Raw genomic sequence first — 21,383 nt, 5'->3', positions numbered from 1 at the left:
CCCGAATAACCCGCACTAGGTTTCACCCGTTACTCGTTGTTTGGTAAAAAGTTATTAACAAAAAAGTTTAATGAATAGAGCATAATTTTACGATATCATATACGTTTACGAAAGAGTATATTTGATGGAATTTTACCTTTAAATCAGAAATAGGTTTGGGTTAGGTTATATTTTCCGAAACTGGAGCCCCGGACACATACGCTCGTTTTCAACCCGCTTCGCGGGAGGGCGGGGGGGGGAGGGGCAACGCCTAACCTAACCCAGGTTAGATTAGGTTAGGTTAAATCACTTTCTTTCCTTCGTTCATATTCGTCGTTTGTCTTTCACTATTCAAAATAACTACTATATTTTCGAAACTTCTTTTGTTAATAACTTTTTAATAAACAATGAGCGACGGCTAAAACCTTTTGAAGGTCACTCAGGAGGGTGACCGTGACAACATATGTCAAGGTCAAAGTCATTCGAGGTTGCTCCGTTAATCTAAATAATTACCCAATTTTCGTTTAAATCATATTTAGAGCCCTTTTCCGCGCGACAGCTTCATTAACATCGCGACACGCTCGTTTTGAGACGCTAATGGTCTGCTGTAATTGCTCGGAACCAATGACTTCTCATATCGACATCCGGAATTGTCTATTATCTGTATTACAATACCATTCGTGCACTACATCTCGATCGCGTTAGGTATCGCAGGGGAATCCGACGTTTGGCCTCGTCGTGGCGGTCGGCCTGCCGTGCCACAAAAAGCTTCATTCTGCGAGAAGCACATTCGCAGCGCGATTATTCAGCATCATCAGTTTCATCGCGTCGACTGGCAGTCGCGCGAGCGCGACAACAGCTTCGCACCGCGCCGTTACTACGTTATAAATGCTAATTGTGCACCACGCGCCTTTTTCTTTCTCACCCCGCGACGTTTTTCATCCCGCGGCATGAGCGACATTTATGCGTGCCGGAAGTGAGAGAAAAGAAAAACGGGGGAGAGAGATGACGCCCGATCGGTTTACGAGCAATGCGGCGCATTAGTGTCTCGTAAAACGAGCGCTTTGTATTAAGAAGCCAATGCGAGCGTCGTCTTCATCTTCGTCGTACATAGTCATCGTCGTCATCGTCATCATGCTGCCGCTGCCACTGTGACACCTTACAGACCTTGAACCCTGAACTTAGGGCCCCGGCGATTGTCGCGCGATAATCTGACGTCGTTAAGACGCTTTTTTAGCTTATCGTGAGATGTTGCCCGCGCGCGCATGATTGTTTATGAGTTTATTAATTTTATGCCGCAGCTAATAATTCTCTCCCTCCCACTCAATGATTACGACGCTCGTCGTGCGCAAATGATGAAATCGCGCGACCTATTTGTCCATTTCTTCGATCGATTATTTTTTATAATTAATACATCATGTGGGAGAGAAAGAGCGAGAGAAAGAGAGAGAACAATATTTGCGTTCTATATGGGATCATTAACTCTCAGCTGCTTGCAACGTAATGCTATCTTCTCGGACCCTTCCGCATTGTTGGTGGTCCAGCTCTACCTGCTGACGTTTCTATCAGGCGAGCTGTCGTGAATTAACGAAATTGACAAAATATTTCGTCTGCCTATTTCAGCTCTAAAAAAACAACCTAAAAAAACCACAAACTCAAACAAACAAATAAATTTTCATCCTTTTCATAAATCTCATCCTGCTCAGAGGCAAGAGTTTTTTTAAAGCAATTTGTACTGAAAAATGCAAACAGGTTGCTGCTGCGTAAGTTACGCGCTATTTGCAGTCGTCAGTCGAAGCGTCAGTCGAAAAGTCACGCCATAAATAAAAATCAAGGAGAACAGTCCGCAACAGCGGAGCGAGCCGGAGACAAAAACTACGCCAGACAAATTGCCGGGACATCCTGACACACTAACTGCAACGATGTCCGAGAAGGGACAACGTCGAAGAAAATTATTTTCCAGGAAACGTCATCCCGCCGCGACGAGCGTTGATATTTGACGCTTAGGCCAGAGATTCTGTCGCAATATTACACCCAAGGGAATTGAGACTATTTCCGGGTGGGCACGTGTGGTCCGCGCGAAGATTGAGTATCCGAAAACGTGTGCGTTGCGGACGCATCTCCCCTTTCTAAAATTTATGTCTCATAAAAACAGAGGACGTATTGACAGCGTCGTTGGAGGCATGCACCAAGTAGTGTTCCAATAAGAACCTTATTACAAGAAAAATTATTTAAAAAATTACAAAATTATCAGAAAGCATAGATTATCGTGCACGCGCGGTCTTTCGAGATTTCGTGGAAATTTTACATTCTGCACTCGCGACGGTCTCGGTCTTTCGAATGCAAATACACGTGACGCACAAGCTGAGATATATCTAGCCGAATGATGCTCCACAATTGTTCGTTCGACGCGAAAGAAGCCTATGATTTTTCAGCCGATCGTTTATTCCCATGCCGACCGTAACATCCGCGGATAGATGTGCGATCGATAAGCGGGCAACTTTATAGCGTCGATCCGACAGCTATTGCTGCCGAAGCGTGTAGACGCGCGTCTATGTTCTTGCTTACATATGCAAATACGCTCGGTAGTTTAATTGCCATACGTTGAGCGAACGTCCATGTGTAGCGCGCGAAATGTTTCGCGCTACGTGACTCCCGGCCAGCATCGACCGATGACACCGAACTACGAAACGAAAACCTGCACTTTGTTGCATCCAAACGAGAGAATCGGTCTTCACCTATTGATTCTGGACATCAATTCCACCCCGAGATTGTTCTAAGGACTATCGCGGTCCTTTCAGACAGTCATGGATAATCCTTCGATCGATTAAAATTGTCACCGACTCTTCCTCTCTCCTTGTCTCTTTTTCTGCGTCTTTCTCTCTCTTTTATCTCCATGCAGGCGCGCAGGAAAATGTAAAAACACCGCCGCCAAATTGATTCGCGAGGGGAAAGGGGGAAGACAGGTCGAAAGAAGAGGGACAGACGGAGAGAGAAGGAGGCGGAGCAGGAAATAAGTTCGGCCGCCATTTTGGGTGAGATTTGTCTTCATTAGGACTTCCTGCGGCGCCACTAACGTCCCACCTGGCGTTACAAGGTGTTGAACCACTCGAAGCGGTGATATTAGCGGCTGATGAAACGATATTGCTCCTGATGGGTGGTCCCCCACCTCGGTGTCGTTGATGAAGACGCGAACAGTTGGCTCTCCTTCGTCTTCCTCGGACTTACGACCTGAGAGCCGACTTATTCACCCCTCGTGTGGATTTACCAAGGCGACCCTTCGCCGAGCGAAGTACAGGGTGTACTTAAAGTATACCTGTGTACCTGGTGTCAGGCAAGGTTTTGATTCTCTTTCAAGTTCCCTCGTTCATTATGTCCATTTTACATGCGACGGAGGTACAATAAAATATACGAGCTTTAAGAGACACGTGTACCAGTGTCACGTGTAATACCTTTGCTCTAAAACAGCTGATGATTTAACTGATACCTTAATAGTTTTACTTATTGATGATTTAGCGGGTTTTACTTGTTACGATCAATTTATCTCAAGAAGTGCATCAATGCAAATTGTGTTATGGATACCTATGTAATGTGTAATTTATTATACCAAATTGTCATCGCTTTCTTTAATCTTGGAAGAGCGCAACACCCTTGCTGTGAAAATTATTTCTTTCCTTTTTATTATACATTGTAAATATACGTTCTAGAACAGAGCAAACATACGCTCGTACATAATTGCCCCTAATGAGATTTACGCTAGATATGAGTGAATCCCCGCTATGCGCGTATATTAACGCGATCTTTGCACGAGATAAAATTCAGGGTCGGAAACCGCATTGAGCGTTAAATTATGCGTTATTTGCGCGATGCAAATATAGATCATTGTTTTCGCGCGCAACGATAATAAGGTAAATGGCGGAGAACCTCGAACAGTTAGTCAGGAGGGAAAAAGGAAAAAGGGGTGGTGTGACAATCCGCGAAGAATCAGCCCGAGAAGAATTTCTCTCGTAATTACGCTAATCAGCGGCACGTGAATCGACCGAAAGGCTGGTTTTCGACGGTCTCAAAGCCGCCAAAAGCGAGTAAAGGACCACAGGCGCCGGAAATAGACGCGGGAGACGCCGACGGGGGTTGCGCGAACGCGCGGCCGAGTGGTGGAAGCAGGACGCGCGAGAGAGATGAAAATCTGAGAAAGAAGTCTGAGCTAATAGGATCAGAGGGCCGCGCTCAAACGATCCTTGAAGTCGCCGTTATTTCAAGAGAGACGCGAAAGAGACGTCGGAGAGCGGCGTTACGTCGCGTGTTACGTCGTGACGAAAATTCGGGGAACCGAGCTCGCGAACAAATTGCACTTCGCGCAAGTCGCATTAAACTTCGCCGCGCTACGGCATTTTCAATTTAAACTAATGCCGTGCGCGCGCGTATAAACAACTGCAATTTACCCGCGGGGCATCTGCGGCGCTATTTTACGGCGTAAGCAGCCGCGCGGCGATCCATAGATCGGCGATTCCGTCGTCGATCCGTCTGCTTAGATCGCGTGCGGCGAACGTCCGGAGGGACAATTAACACGTATCCGTCCTGCGTTTCAGCGGCAAGGCGATAATTATTCTCTGTAACAATAAAACGCGCGCTCGCGTACGCTCGCCGAGATAAAATCGGACCAAAGCGCGCTCCGAGTTCTGAGAGAGCGGAAGAAGGGAGATCCGTCCCCGATCCAAGCAAGTGACTTTTCTTCCAAGTATTTAAACGGCCCGCGTCCGCGCAGGGGGACGACCAGCGCGTCTCGTCGCGACTACTGACAAAGCACGTCGTCTCCCGGTCATTAGTTACGGCGTCGTCACTTCTGCAATTAGAAGCCACTAAGCATTTTTTTCGCTCCACGCCCTACGTCCCCCTGCGTCCCCCATGTATGCACGCCTCCTCCATAAGGTCGGCCGTGACCGTGCGTGAGCCGACACATCGTAGTTATATTCCCAAGGGGGATCCTTACGTGGCAGCCGGGTCACCACGTTTTACGCGCTCCGCGCTCGCAACGGCTCTCTCGCGCGCCTCGTTTCTGCGTTCGAACGTTTTGCGAGCGTTTAACGTATACTTGGCTTCGTTATACTTGGCTACCTTCGATCGAGCCGATCGCTTCTAAATCGCTCCGGAAGCGATTAAAGCCAGGATGGATGCGGTTTGTCCGCATCGACGGGGCGATCGAACGCACGCGTGTCTCTGATCTTCTTGCGCGTTTCCCCTTTGAAAGAGTCTTCATTGATGTCTTATTCGATACCGGAGCGAAGGAGAGGGAGGAAGGAAACGTGACATTTCAGCTATCGACGTGAGCTCGCGAGAATTGCGCTCTCACAGCCGCGCTTCATCGAATGCGTCATTCCGCTCTTACAGACAACGACTCGTCGGTCACGGATTAACGGTGCCGAGCGCACTAAGAAGTCGCGCGGTGATGAAGGGCACCGTAACTTCGTCGCTCGCGATTCCCGACGCGGGGATCAAGCCGGGGCGGGAAGGAAAGAGCAGGAAAGCGAGAGTGGCAGGTCGCGCTTACAAACCGGCGAAAAATCAAACGATAAATCTCGAAGTCCGGGCTGCGGTTATGCCCTTGGGTCTAAACGACTAAATAAGTGTTCCAATTTCAAAATTACCCGCTAAACGATTTGTGGCCCGGCAGAAAATATATCGTTGACATGTGGGCAAAGCCCCTCGGGTTAAGAGCCGGGATAGTAAGCCAAGACGACAGAAAGAGAGAAAGAGAGAGAGAGAAGAAGCGCTGGAGAGAGGCGGAAGCAGGGGAGAGGAGAGACTCCCGGAGATACAGTCGGGAGACAAATGACCGCCGACCGGCGGAAGACACTTCCAAATTGCTCCACGGTGTCGCAGTCCCGCCTCTTTTTGCGTGTCTCTTCGTATATTCTTCTTCGAATGCTCTCTTGTAGCGGGCGGACGACTTATTAGCGAAATACCGCGCGACGTCGACGTGCGGCACGAGCGACTTTGCTCCGCCGATTCTGCGTTCGCAATCCGATCGCAGAACGATCCTCGGATCGTGCAGGGCATCCTCGAATTCAATCCGCCAATTTGAGATGTGTTTTTCTCTTGCGGAAGGTTTTGTGCGATACAGTTTATAAAAGAAATTGAGATTTTACGGACACCTTTTAATGGGATATTTATTTCTAAAGAGATTACGTTGTTGGACAATGTATAACATGTATGCGAAATGATTGGTCCCCCTGCTTGCATTTCGCAAAGGATTATTTGCAACGTGTTGGATTTACACGGTCTCGACTGCGTGTCTAACAATTGCTGCACGCTTAGATTCTCTCCGGATCGTAATTGCGCGCAATGCGCAATCGCTCGACTTAGCGTTTTCGTCGCGCTCCGGAAATCAGGTCGATAAATTACCGTAATCGCGGCAAGTAGTAGTACCCAATTTATTTATTAGTGCTTGCTATCACGTTCAATAACCACGGATCTCTCAAACTACCTTTCCGCACTGATTTACGCATCAAAAGGGCTTTGGATAAGTTTTTCTCTTCACGAAGATTAAATATTTTACTATTCTCCCCGCCGAATTTCTTGTATCTGCATTTCACCGTGGAACTTGTCCGGCGCGAAAGGCTGCCGTTGGCACGTAATGTCGCTTATAAAAAGCGAGAAACGTGGCAATACCGTTAAAAGCACGTCGAGACAGTGTAACGAGTTGCTTTTTTACTCGGTTCCGCGCGTCGATAAAGACGTCAAATATCTCGAAAGACTGGTTATTCACAATGGCAAGAAGCGATGGAAACCCGACACGCCGCTAATATACTCACGGGGAATTCGAGTGATGCATCGCTCACAGTCGTTAACCCATTTCGATCTTTCCTTACGCGATAGCGGTATTGCCGCAAAAGATACGTCGCGTCGCGTCGGCGAGCCGAAACGAGCGCGTCGCTTCGAGCCATTCAAAGCGATTTACGTCCGCGCAATCAGCTTCTTACCTAGTAGCATCGCCGCGATTTGCAATTAATCCCTTCAGCACTGCGGTAGCTGTTTGCGATCTCGTTTATGACCTCGTAATCTCGTAACGCCGTGGGAAAAAAATTGATCCTCGCGAGGAGTCTGTCATTCACGAAATCACCTCCTCGCGGGAATCGCTCCCCGAGTCGGAGACCTTGCGAGCGGATCAAAGATGGTCCCGCGATGTAACGGAAATCAAATTAACGCGGCGATATTGTGTGATCTATCTATCTATGTCCGTCGTCTCCTTCGCTTTCTCATCACGGAATGACCCTGCAACGCGAATTAAGATAGACACGTCGATGGATGATGGCTTTCAGAAGTTGAAGGGGAATTTCTTTTGGATGCTAAAGTATCTTGGCATGCCGGCGGTTGTCAAGAGCGTAAATGACCTAGAAATAAGTCACAGAGATCTTGAACTGCCAATTAGCCTAAGCATAGTGGATAATAACGACGAGTACCGGCCACATTGTGGAACTCGTTAACGGCGCAAACGATTTCTTCGCCGAGCGTTGCGTCACAGGCTCGCTCGCAGGTTGACCGTAAAATTCAGCTAACAAGAAACTGTTGTCGAATAATCCGCCCGACGAGGATGCCAGTTAGGTCGCTTCAAGATCGTCGCGCCTCTTAACTCAGTCACTATTCTACTCGAGTGAATCCTGCTCGAGCGTAACCAAGATGGCGGTGCGGCGGTTTTGTTGGCTCCGCGAAACATATCATGTCGCTTCCGCGGCTGTTTCCCTCCTATCGCTTTCCGTGATTACGGTAGATCGAGTTTCGAGAACTTCCGATGTGCCTCCCTCCCCATGATCCGTAATCTTCGTTTACCTCAATCTGAGCGTTTGAGCCTTGATGGACAGTTTGCAAGAACTGTTCTTCTTCGATGATTTCATCGTACTAAAGCCGATTCCAAATCAGTAAAATTATTTCTTTTAATTCAGAAAACTTTAATTCTGAAAAACATTTGAATTCTGAAAATTCTTTGAATGTTAGATGATCCAGATTTTTCAGATATATGAATCTTTTCTTGATGACTAAACTTGATTGAAAGATATAAAGTATGTCAAGTACAAAACTTGAAATGTTCCATCTATATTTATGAAATTGTTGCCATTTTATCGGTTGCACTTCTGGTGGATATTTATATGTCAGTATGTGGTTATATATAGTCCAATATTATAGCAAGATACATGTAGATACAGTTTGTGGCCCACTTTCGAAACTTGGCATAGTGCTCACGCAGCGCCGAAACAGTCAATTTGTTATTAATTATTGCGATTCATTATAAGAGCAGTTTGTTAAATTAAGTTCGGGAAAAGATAAAGCACAGATACGGAGGAGTATACCGGCTCACGTAATTAAACCAAATTTTCGGCCAAGTCAGCACATTAATCAAGCGAATTTCACCGCCATCTGTGACCCTAGTAAATATCATACATGGTGCTCGACGCACGGCAGGTGGTCGCAGTCGGCTACCCTTTATCAAGAATTTATTTCTGTACAACTCTGTACAATTTGTATACCCATGAATACACGCGATATACTTTAACTTGTTTGATTTATTAATTGCCAGTATTCAAAGAAATGTGTCAGTCGATTTTCATAAATACTCGGTCGAGAAATCAAATTTAGAGAGTTGCATGCGTGTCATACTGGTATCTTTAATATTTTTAAATAAAAATTCAACAATATCAAATTTTTAAAGAAATAAATGTTATTGATTCGATGAGAGAGAGATTCTGCGTTCGACGAAAGGGGTGAGAAAATCGCAGGAACGAGGGCATCGATGGCAACCGTTAAAATTGTTAGAAAGTTGCAGCGAAGGAGACAGAGAAAGAGAGAGAGAGAGAGAGGAGATTGCGGAGACGCGAGTTGCGAAAAGACAGCCGAAGCGGCGAATTCGTGAACATCAAACGAATTAAATCTCTGCGGAGAGTCGACCGCAGAAACTAATATCTCGACGCACACCGCTTCTTCCGTCCATTTCGTCTCGTCCGGTCGTTCATCGTTCGTCGTCTCGCCATCGTCTTTCTCGTGCAAAGGTCGTTCGATTCGCCTTCCATTTTATTCCTCGGCGTATTTTTTCGATCTCGCTCTTCTCCCAAAGCAAGCTGCAATTATCAGAATCCCAAGAACTCTCCATATCTCTCCGTCGCGAAGGTCTCGCCTCGATCGCGAAATATTTGATGCTCTTTAATTATTTCCAACTCTTTAATTATTTCCCCGAGGCTCGTAAATTGGAAATTAATCTTCTCTACGTACACACACACGCCGGTTATTAATATTTCTATCCGATACGAGATTGATTTCCGTCGTAAACACGGCCAAAGTAATCGATCGGGGAATGAGAATATCGTTTAGACGTGCGATTGCATTCCACGCACGTCCAATCCACTTATCACTCGCGCATAGAGTTGTTCGTTTGCATTTTTATCCCTTTCGTTTTTTTTTTACCCTGACGTAACGACCGTGCGCCTTCGTCGATTCGATATCTCCGACGCGAACACGCCAACAGCGCTTGGTCGAACGAGGCACTCTGAAAGCGATAGAAAGTCGCACAGCTATGCATTTACACGAACATTCTTTAGTGTCGGACGGTGCGTTTACTGACGTCTGATCCTAAACAAGAATGTCAGCTTATCATTAGCAAAGTGAGTTGCGGCTCTAGTGAAACACGTGTTACTCGCACTCTCGGCGAGCGTCTGACATCAAATGCGCTGGTACATGACTCTCAGCTCTTCGATTGATGTAACAATTAAAACGCACGGCTAATAACGCGAATGATTCTGTTAAGGCTTCGCCGAGCTGCCAAAAGCGCGATGTTCGATCGCCTTATATGTACATGAAACCGTCGGTGTCGCTCAGCGAGAGTTTTTCAGGTGGACTGTACGGTCGGGTTGCGCAGGTGTGACCGATGGCGGCGGCCTTTGATCCTGGAGCGACTCCTCGGCTACTTTGTCCACGACTCATCGCGCCCGCCTCTCTTTTTCGTCATTCGGTTCGATTATTTCCTAATGGCTAACGCCATTGCGAAAACGGCCATCGCGCATACACGCGGCCGGTAAACGTTATACAAAAAAAAGCGCCCAGTGGCGCTCCGGTTGTTGGCCGGCGACGTTAATTGACAATATTTTCTATATCCAAGGGTCAGCGCGAGCATCACGAAAATTGTAAAACGGGAACCGGTATTACGCGCGCCGCCGCCGTCCGCTAATAAGATACGACGGCGGTCAGCGATTATTTTCGGCCAGCTCGCGCAGAGGCGATTAACGGATTAGTCGAGAGGATCGATACGGTAATCTTCCTGTCAAGCACTCAGGATAACGTCCCGGGATGAATTCTTCAAGATCTAATCGCGTAAACATTGGATGCTTCTCCGATTCGACGATATCGCACGTGTCGTTAGTGATATCACACATTTTTTCATGTGGAATAATTGACCTTTATGCAGCTTGCGATCTTGATAAATAATGTATGTAGCGTGTATTCGAAAAACTGGGCTGCAATTTCCACCTTCAGTGAACAGCGCTCAATGAGATACGACGATGATTGCTTTAACTGGCTGCTCCTTACACCGGCAATTAATTTATAATAACAGGCCGATTTGAGAAAATTGCCGCGATAATGCGCGCTCGCAACGAGCTCGATAAGATACGCGATGGAAGTCGGAACTTTTTTTTAAGTAGCAATCCATTCTCGCAGAGCATATTTAGGAGGAAATCTGTAATAACACGTTAAAATATTCGACGCCTGATATACATCTCGACGATTTCAAATTAAAAAATTGCTTAATTGAAAAATCGGAAAATTCAGTTAGTTAACTTGAATGAAGGGAGTGTGTGTTACAATCGATATAATATTATATGTATCGTTCAGCAATGAACATTGCATGTGACATTACAAAATATAATCATATACACATCATTATTGCAATTATAAGTCACTTTGGCTGCCAACAAAAAGTAAACGTTTGATGGAAACATTTTTAGCTGCAACCTTTTTTGACTTGATCACCGGGAACTATGATAGTTATGGCTCTCTCTTGGAATTCCGCTGTGCTGTGAGCACCGTAACGAATGCGTAATACTTTTATGGGGGAACCCTTCCACGTGTTTCGAAATGCATTTAAATTTGTAGCCCTTGTACACGATTCTCCAGCCACAATTCGAACTCACGAGTAGGAAGATTTTTAATTCCTGTCGCATCTCCTCGCTCGATTGCCATTATTATTACAAAATCATGAAACTTTGATATCACAAAGATATTACGAATTTTTTGAAAGACTAGATCAAAGCGAAATTAAAATGAAAGGAAAGAAGATTTTCCAAGGACTTATTTAAAGAATCTCGCCCAGATATTAATTTGTACGGGTAAAAAGTATTACGTAGCGATCGAAAGTGTATATATAAATACCTGACGTGAACCTCGTTTCATAGATACAACTGTTACCCCGAAACGCCGTTATTTATTGCGCAGCTGCATGTTCTCCAATCTGCGCGCGGCATGTGCCTGCCGCTTATTGGCAATCTTATGGAATTAATTAATAATTATCTCGTCCCGATTATTGCGACACACGCGCGCATATCCTGCATCGCACCGATGCCTTCACAAATCTGCACGATATGGGAAAAGCGCGTATACCGGATCAGATCTGCCGTTATATCCTCCTGTTATCGCGACTATCTCGCTTTGTTCCCACGCGTGAGATTAACTACGCATAGCGCACGTTATAAGTAAGTGGCGAAAACTGGATAAAGCACGCAGCGTGGACTAAACGTTCGTTTAAATTCCCCAATGCCCCTCTTCCCGCGTCGCGTTTTACATGTCGCTGTGACGCGTTTTCGCGAAGGAATTTCTGCCCGCTCGGAGAGTTCCCAAGCGGACGACGTAAGCGACGCGATAAAATCTTAACGCGTGATAAAACTTATTCGGTATCAGCAGCTAATTATCGCGTCGTGTTTCTTGAGGACACGCTCGATGAACGGTCTCGTTATCGGCAAGATTTAATTGCCGCTTAATCGACGGTTCGTTTGCGCAACACGCATCCGTAATAACCGGCGACGCGGTGTAACGCGGTAACGCGAAAGTCAAATCACTTTCGCATCTTACGCGCAAGAAATCGTAATCGATGGAATTACATATATCCAGTCCCACGAGAAACGCGCGTTAACCGAAGAGAATCCGAGAAAGCCACGAACCGATTAAAATCTCACGAGAGGCTTTAATCCATTCGGATATTCGATATCGATTCGGTGTACACGATGTATTAAGGAAGTTACAAGCGCGTGACTAATAGCATCGGGTCTCTTGTGTTGCAGAGCAAGCCAATCACTTGAACCTGTTCAACAATCGGCAGCAGCCGAAGAAGAAGCGCAAGAGCCGGACCGCGTTCACGAATCAACAGATATTCGAGCTGGAGAAGAGATTCCTCTACCAGAAGTACTTGAGCCCGGCCGACAGGGACGAGATCGCCGCTCAATTGGGTCTCAGCAATGCCCAAGTGATCACGTGGTTCCAAAACAGAAGGGCGAAACTCAAGAGGGATATGGAGGAGCTCAAGAAGGACGTGCAGTCCGTGAATCCGCTTCTGGTCGCCCAGCATCACAAGACTTTCCTGGAGAACGTGCAGGACCTGGGAATCCTGAAGAAACGACCATTGCCAAACTCTATGGACGAGAAATCGTAGAATCGCGCGAGATCGCTCGATCGATTTTTCGCATGAAATCGAGGCTCTCCTCGGACTCGCTTGACGCTATCTATTTATTGATCCGTTCGCTTGACTCGATTCTGTCATTCCAGAATTATGCACATCGACTGCAAATTTATGCGAGTTGGCGTACGTTGTTTGGCTGTATCCGGTCGTTCGATTGATCCGTGAAAATTCGATTGAAAACGAAAATGTTAATCCTTTCATCGTTGATAAGGGCAATTTACAAATTCGTTTTTTTAAATTAAAATTTTTAAATTTAAAAAAGAAAAATCCGTCTCCAGCTATACAATTATTAGGACGATTATAATGTCAACGTCAGGAACATTTCATAAAATTGCTGCACTTGTTTTCAATTCATTTTAGTGAATTGTATAAAAGTGGATTGACAAATCAAGACTTTGTAGAAAAAAGAACATGATCTCTTGAAAGCTTTGATGAAAGACTTTCCGTTGTGCTTGTCAGAACCGAAGGCGGTGTCCTTGTACTGTAATTCTCGGCTTTAAATGGAACGACAAGCGTTACCGTAGTTTGAAATTCGACACGATGTATTATAATGTATTTATTATAAATTTGTGGGGAAATGAAGAAACGTGGGAGACTCGGTTGAAATCTCGGTAATAAATTATTAACTCTTGATATCATTTCGTAAATTATAAATAGCCACGTGTGCCGTGGCGCCATGGTGTACATACGTTGTATATACGTATATCGTTCTCTTAATAATGTTAACGTTACGCATAGATCTGACATGATAAAGTCCTTATACATGATTAGAATAGCGAAAATTCGTAACTGATAAATGGGATATTGCAATATACCTGATTATGAATTAATTAGCGAAGTTTAGAAATGATTAAGTTGTACATCTGCGGCAATTCATAAAGTGATAGGCGTGTGAGAATAAGCAAGGAGCGCGTGTGTAAATCGACTTAGTATACAGTGTATAGTGAAATTAAATAAATGGAAACATTATTGAAATTGTTCACGTATCAATCTCGCCAGTTTGCCACTTTCCTCAATTCTCCTTTCAATTCTCCTACAATTTCCACGCATTGCGCGACACTTGCTCCACTTTTTTTTAATTTAATCGAACAAATAAAATTTGTAAAATGGTACTACTGACGTCGCACCTTCAGAAACTGCAGAAATGCACGATTAAAAAAAAGGTAATAGTTTCCGCCGGAGAAAACTTACGAAATCTCGAATTAACAAGAAAAAAATCGCGCAAAAAGCATGTGTTATTTGTCTGCGGATCGCTTTAACGAGGGAAGATTTACATTTTATTGCGTCTTACGTAATACCGCACGCAGCAAAAAAGGTCCAACGTGCACGCCGGCGTACACGTTGGGTAAAAGAGCCACAAACACGCAGTACACAAAGATGAAACGGAATTATTCGCCAAAAATAACGTGTACCGCGGTCCTTCTGGGAATCTTTTTGAAGCTGCTCGCGAGGTTTACCCGGAGACGTAATTTATTAAGATGAAGTCATTTCGCCTTTTCCCCGATGTATCCGCTCGCGCGGAGTCTGCAACTCGTCATAACCGGCCGCTTTTGCTGTCGATAGTTTGAAACGCGAGTCTGCGAACTGGGAAGTGTCGCGAAATACGTGGTGACGCAGTCATATCTCCAAGACTTAATCCTCTACAATTTTCCTTCATTATAGAGCGATGATAAATGGGAAAATTTGATACTGCAGGAAATATGAAACATGCGCTTCAACTGTTTCGGAGAGAAAGAGTTCTAATGAGATTCAGAGATGCTGACTGCGTAAGCCACCTGCACACTCGCGAATGTCCGCCGGGGCCTTATTAGAAATGTTGAGAAAGCACAAAGTATACCCAAGACGGGAGACGTATAATCAGCATATCTTTAACAGGCGTAATCACACATCCGTTCTAAACATCCTAGATTCGACACGATTAATCTATCGCGCGGCAGTAGCATGCGTTTTATATCAGAGATAATGACGACAAGTTAATGATAGACTCATTAACGCGAGGCCTCATATCAAACGGTTCCATTTAGTATCAGATATTCAAGTAGCAGGAAGCAGGTTGGTAATGTCGAGTCTATCTGCTCGCGTATCAGGCGTGGCGAGGCTCGTCGCTGATATGCGATTAGTTGCTCTATTTATATGAAGCTTATATAAACCCGATATACATCTCGCGAAATATCTTCGAATTCCCGCGCGTTTATACGCAGACCCCTATCCCCGCGGATTTCAAAACTCTCAAATATCCGGTGCTTTAAGAAATCGACTGTTTATGGCGCTCGTTACGATCGGCCTGATCGATATGTGCGATCATCGGAAAGCGATGGGTCCGACAGGATCCTCGAACTCGGCAATTCGAATATCCCAAAACATAAAGTTTCGTCAAACAGGATAGTTGCAGTTTCTAAAATAGCAAATTATCGCGAGAGAAATTTCTAAGATCGTGAGAGGAGAATAAAAATGTGTGATGCGTGTGACTGACGTGAGGAAAAATGAAAACGACGCGATAGTGCTAAGGCACGCTTGCACGGATACGAGGCGGCTCGTAGCCATCGCTGGTATCGATGGGGCCCATATATGAAGCGGTAAGCAAGGTAGCCCATGCCGCCCTGTAATTCAGACGCCGCCAACGTCCAAATAAAGAATTCATAATGGCGATGATGACCACCGCCAATTTTCTCGATATATCCGATACACCAATAATTCAGGTGATCTCTGACTCGGAATGAGCGTGCAATATCATTCACTGTCCTTCACGCTCCTCCGGAGCGCAAGACTCGCGAGCGAGGATCGCGCGAGTAGCGCGCGACATTAACAAATTGCCGTTTAATCGCAATAATCTAACCGGGCCCTACGTTCACGTCTTTACTCCGAGTTTTATTACCGCGATGTCGATATAGATGGGAATCATGCGCGAGCTCGATTCTCGGCCGCAATTAATTTGCGGTTCACTTAATGTCGCGAGATCGCGGCCTAATTATTTCCGATATATTGCCCGTAATTAAATGGCATTGCGAAACGGCGCTCGTTAATGCGAGGCCCGAGGGGGATCGCATTTATTCAACGTATCAACAGATTGCACGCGAAATGAATGTTATTACATCGGATTATCGAAATATTAATTTTGCACTAATTATCGATCGGCAGCAGCAGCAGCAGCACTCTCGTTTACTCGCCGGACCCGGACGAAACTCTCAATTAAAAACTTGTCTCTTCATTACCCTTAATTGAATTTCGCGAGCGTATGCCCTTGCCTCTCTCGCAAGGTTCCCCTCACAATATCAAGATACGAGAAACCGAGGTCGTCCGAAACTGCCGATTCGTAACAAATTCACCGAGCGGGCATCCAATTATTGATATCGCGAGAGCGTGGTGTACGAGAGGAGTCTACGCGCGTGAAAGTTCAAGGCCTCGAGCGTTCGAGGACGCTCGAAAAATTAATGACACATCCAATTACCCGAAGCGACGACACGCACGACAGTGCACGCCGATGATGAATGAGGCGCCGGGTGTCCAGGATTCTCCATCGAGTGACATTTGTATCCCGAACAGCCAACATCTCGGAACGACCGGTAAGTCATTTGCTCCGGAAAGCGGCCTAGTCGATCCATCTTACGAGCCATTACGCCAGCCAGCCATCGTTGTCTGCGCGGGAAAACACGTGCAACAAAACGCGGCGTCGCCGCGCGTGTCGTCGAGCGTGCTACCGATCGGTGCCGTGCGCGAGCGAGCGCGTGCGAGCGCATTATCCGAGCCGACTTGCTTTGCATAAGCCCGCCAGAAGATACCTCCGTAACGGCAGAGCTCGCGGGCCTCATTTTCCCGGCATTGACACGCCCACGTAATTCGGACTCATTTACTCGTTGACTCGCTTAACCCGCAGCCAGTCACGCGTCAGTCAAGCCGGCGCGCGGAGTGCCGCAGATCCATAATTTCGATTCGAGCCGTTTCAGCACGCGAGAAACGGGTTTCCCCGCGCTCCGCGCCGCCGTAATTAGACGTGGATCTAGGCCCCGGTCCATCAGCGAGCCTCGTTAATGCGATATCCTGACCCCGCCGCGTCCCCCGCGCGCCGATTCTAGCACGCTCGATCCATCCGCCCGTCCCCGCTTCTCCCCTCTATCTCGCCCGTTGTCCTTTTTTCGATTCCTCCTAGACCGAGAGTCCTCTCTTTCACGCGGGCCGACTCCTCTACCTGCGCGGTCTTTCATCTCGTCTTCGCCAACGAGGTCCATTTACACGGCGGGAGGACTTCTTTTCGGAGGGCCAGGGCCTCTCTACGCGCTACGGGCACCGGCTAACGAGAGCTCGCACAGGCCCCGACGATGGAAGATTAATACGTGGGAGTGTTTAGGCGAGGGTGGGTGGGGGATTGAGACGATATATTATTCGCGCGGTCGGGATCTTGCGAAACGTTGCCTCGGTTAGATAACGGATGATGGCCGGGGAATGATTCCTCACGGGGTTCTCCATTTTCGACGGTAAAGGGTAGCGCGGACGTTACCTCCGTTTCCACTGAGAAAAATTTTCATCGGATAAACCGATTACATAGTAACAAACGGATATATCCGATTAAAGTGCATAAAAGACAAAGGAAAATGATCGGACATATCCGATGAAGGTAATCGGAAAACAAAATTAACAATCGGAAAACTATTTAATCGGTTTATCCGATGAAAAATTTTTCTCAGTGTCGGAGTATACAAACGTGCCACCACGGCACTCGGCATAGAAGATTTTAAAAGGGAGACAAAGTGCAAATGATCTCGGTAATGATGGAAACGTGTTCGCCAACTCCGAGTCTGGTTTCTACACGCGAGTTGGCGTCTCGCGAGTGTGAGGGGAAATGCAATTTCCGTTTTCTGAATGCTGCCGTCGAACATCGTTGTGTCTGTCACTCGGCTCCGACTCCGACTCCGTGTCATGCTCTCCTGCGGAAACCGCGTGAGTCGCGGCGTACAAACACTCGGTATTAATTACAGCGGTATTAACAAGCGCACTAGCGCGCGGGGTTAAGCAGACAGTGTATGAGAAACCTGAGTGCGCTGAGTGATTAAAACTTTCACACGCGCGGATCGGGAAGAAAAACGCGTGCGTCTGGAAAACAGCAGGCTAGCGAAAGGCAGGCCGCCGCTGCGCGCGCGTTCCTCGAGGACGGGGAGCGGGCGTGCGAGCCGTTCGTCGTCGGCATCGTTGGCGCGAATGGGACAGCTGATGGGCCGGTGTCCCCGAGGGCGATCGGCCGAGACCAATCAGCGTTCGTTCGTCCGTCCGCGCCCTAATGACACCTGCAGGCTAAAAAGCCATGATATTCAACAGCCGGACGCTAACGAACTCTGCTGCGCGCCGCAAGAACCGCGCGGCTGAAACGCAAGCGCGGGATCGCGGCCGCAATACCGTATGATATTGTATACACAAGACGCAGCAGTTTGCTTGCAGCTCGTTATTCCCCTGCGTACACGAGCCTTGAATTTCTGAGATTTAGAAATTCTTGTTTACCAACTCGCAAAGTCCAACTGAAAAAATTGCCCTAACAGTGTTGAGGAACAATTTGGACCAGAGGGGTTGATTGATACCTTTATCAGCTTCAAAGGCGCCCATTAGCGAGAGAGTTAAGGAGGATGTTGCAGTTTCCTGGGTTCTCGGAGCGGTAAATCTAATAAGGGCCGATTCCGCGCGCAAAAAAGCCCTCCCCCTGCATTTGAAGTCGAAGCCCACCCCCGGTTTCGTGTGCGTTAATTCCACCTTGTTTCGCGGATCACTCGCGGTGGACGGCGATGTTCGCGAGGTGCTGTGCGTGCGTATAGAATGATCAGGAATTACGATGACGTCAGATTGACGGAACGGAACGGGTACCGGATAGGTTAATGGTAAGGAGAGGCCCCGGGACCGAAGGCAGGGTCTGCCAGCGGCTCGGCTCCTGATTACAGACCACCGGATACTCTACACTCTCGCTCTCACTTCGGTTATTGTACCGAGCGACGCCGAGACACCACTATAGATCACCGGCCGGTCGTTTGTCGATCGGCACGGCTCAAGCGCGACGGCAGCGACACCAGCGGCGCCGATTGGAAAAGGAGGTGTTGCAACCCGTAAAGCGCGGAGGTGGTCCCTAGCATTCCACTTTCACGAGAAATTTATCGGTGGCGTTCTCCTGCCCCCGCTAATGCGTCGTCCGCACCAGGAGAGGATCACTCGCTTGGTTCTCGATGTTCTCCGTCGATCATCACGGATCTCTCGGATCTCTCGGATCTCAGATCAATCTGGATCTCAGTGAGTTATCGAGATCATTTGGACACTTACGGGGATTCTAGAATTCGCAGGACGCATCGCGCGTTTGGATCTCTGAAACCTGAAATTGGTGGTCTGATTGATTTTCCGATGCTGATTGAAGTGTTTGAATTCAGAGAGATTTTGGAGATCATGGTGCATCGAATTTTCAGCTTACGCGCGGTCCAGGACTTGCGCATTAATTGAATAAAACATTCACAAGCGGGCTTTCCGAGTTTACTGATTTTTAAATGTGCGACAATCGACAAATAATCGAATCGTCACTCGCAAATTCTTCAATCGGGGTAAACAATGCTGAAATAGTTCCGAGGAAGCACCTTCGGGCGATCGATACGGACTCACGTCAGAATGCGTAATATTTTGAATGCGATCGTTATGCAGTCTGCCCTCCAGTTAAGGAAGATTTAGATTTAGGTATAGACCGGGCCAGGAGAGGTAACGTCCACTAGACGCTACGTGGCGTGTGCACGTCGGCTGAGGAAGATTAGAGGCTGCGAGATAATTAAGTAGCGCCTTCGAATAACGCCCAGCTACACAACGACGCCCGATATTCGTGCCTCGGATTTCCCTTTGAGAAATTTCGCGCCTCTTCTGCAATTCTGTCCCATCAGTGACATCTTCTTCGTCGAGGATGATGGGAAAGAGCGTGATCGGCGTCGGCACGTTCTCTTGCGAGACTTCACTCGAGCGCGATCGACGTGCATTATGTTTACCGCGGATTATAAGCGTATAATTGATTAATTAATGTTTTCTCTCGTAAAAATATTGCCGCGGGTAAATCTCTGCGCCTTTAGCCCGACGGCCCTGACGAAGTCCAGTGTCTCAAACGTCCGTCTCAACAAGATTCTTGGCATGGATAAGAAGTCGATTTCTCTTTTCTCAAAGCTTCACGGCCACCATAACTTTATTGCGGTTTTCTTGATTTTCTACATTATATATTCCGATAACGAAGCTTCACATTAAAGTTCTAGAGGCACTATAGCAAATAAATCACAGATTGGTAACGAGAAAGATTACTAGTTCACCATCTACGATGTCCTTCAAACTCATCTCTCTGTCCTATAATAACAGCGTCAAGTATTTTATTTTCTTTATGGAATCCTTCAAACGCGCTAAACAATCATTGGTTAATAACTGGTTTACGGCAGCTCGGTGGCGTATTGTTTAAAAGTGAAAGATGAGCCGAACGAGGGAGTCACCCGACGAATTAGCAGAGAGAAAGAGAGAGAATGTTGAGTTTATTACATCGCCAATACCCAGAAAATGCATCCGTGCGTCGAGCGAATCCACGCGCAGGCGGCGCTCACGGCAGAGACAAAAGGCGTCCATCGCCTCTCGAAGGATTCCACGGATCCCGAGAAAAGGACCACAGCACGGAGCTTCGGATTATTAGTGAGCGGGTAGTCGTAGAAGGTGTGATTCTGACGTGTCGGACGCCTCTTCTCCGCAGGTGAGAGATCACGAGACGAGAGAAGGAAGAGAAAGAGAGCGAGCGAGAGGAAGCGAGAGAGCAGGCGGAGGGAGACGGCGGTACCGAGCAGCGAACGAGCAGAAACGAGACGACATGGGCCCCAGCTCGGAGAGGGGACGACGAGGGGGTGAAGGGCCGTCCGGGGTGGGAGAAGATCAAACGAGCCGACGAGCCACGGGGTGGTCCCTACCCGCGCTCCCTCGCGTTTCTTCCTTCTCTTCCACCGCTGCCTACCAAGAGTCCTCGCTCTCCTGGCGTTCCTCTCTTTTTATCTTGCCTCGGCGCGTCCTCGGTCTCTCTCGCTCCTCCGCAACCCGCTCTCGCACCCGCCGTCCTTCTCGCGCTTATATTATTCATATTTCCACGCTCATGTTCTTCGACTATGTGGTTCGACGATCTACGTTCCCTCTGATCTCCCTGCGCCCGTTACCATACGACCGGGGCCCGCAACAGGCCGCAGTGCCTCGCGAAATTGTTCGACGGAAAGCTGCACCGTCGACTCCGGTATCCCCCTGCTCGTCGTTTTGAGATAGAGTAACCCGAGATTTCCCGCACGCATAATTTTCCAATTGCAATATCCGTGGTGTTTCGATATCATGAAAGACCCGAGAGTGCTACTCTCCAATTTATGAGTCGTAAAACCACTAATACTCAAATCATTACAGTCTCCAGCGTTCTCTTACTTTAAATACGAGATGCAGGAATCCTCCATTTTTTTATTATTGCGCGACATTGCGCGGTGCACAATTGTTCGAAAAACTTGCTTCGGTTCTGACGTAAGAGTCGAGCAAAAAATATTATTTAAAAAATTACTGAGCACATGAATTTCAGGAGGAATCTGGTTTAATCTGATTTAAAGGAAACTGCGGTTTAATCGATAAAAAAGGACGAAAAGCCTCCCCTACGCATAGGACTTGAAAATTCAAAGCCCGATTGAAT

At 47.1% G+C, this 21,383-nt stretch overlaps 1 protein-coding gene across 1 annotated transcript in view; it reads left to right on the top strand.

The window, feature by feature from the left end:
• The window catches only part of LOC105276991 (polycomb group protein Pc), a 45,325-nt gene extending 31,659 nt beyond the window's left edge, over positions 1–13,666 (top strand). Inside the window, exon 2 of the mRNA XM_011335092.2 lies at positions 12,297–13,666. Within this exon, the coding sequence (XP_011333394.1) occupies positions 12,297–12,664 (368 nt within the window). The 3' untranslated portion in view covers positions 12,665–13,666. The remainder of the gene's footprint in view (positions 1–12,296) is intronic.
• The last annotated feature ends 7,717 nt before the right edge of the window (positions 13,667–21,383 follow it).

The sequence above is a fragment of the Ooceraea biroi genome, chromosome 3, assembly GCF_003672135.1.
Source record: "Ooceraea biroi isolate clonal line C1 chromosome 3, Obir_v5.4, whole genome shotgun sequence".
In the NCBI taxonomy this organism is placed as follows: domain Eukaryota; kingdom Metazoa; phylum Arthropoda; class Insecta; order Hymenoptera; family Formicidae; genus Ooceraea; species Ooceraea biroi.
Note: the sequence above shows the minus strand (reverse complement) of the source record. Positions and strands in the feature narration are given on the sequence as shown.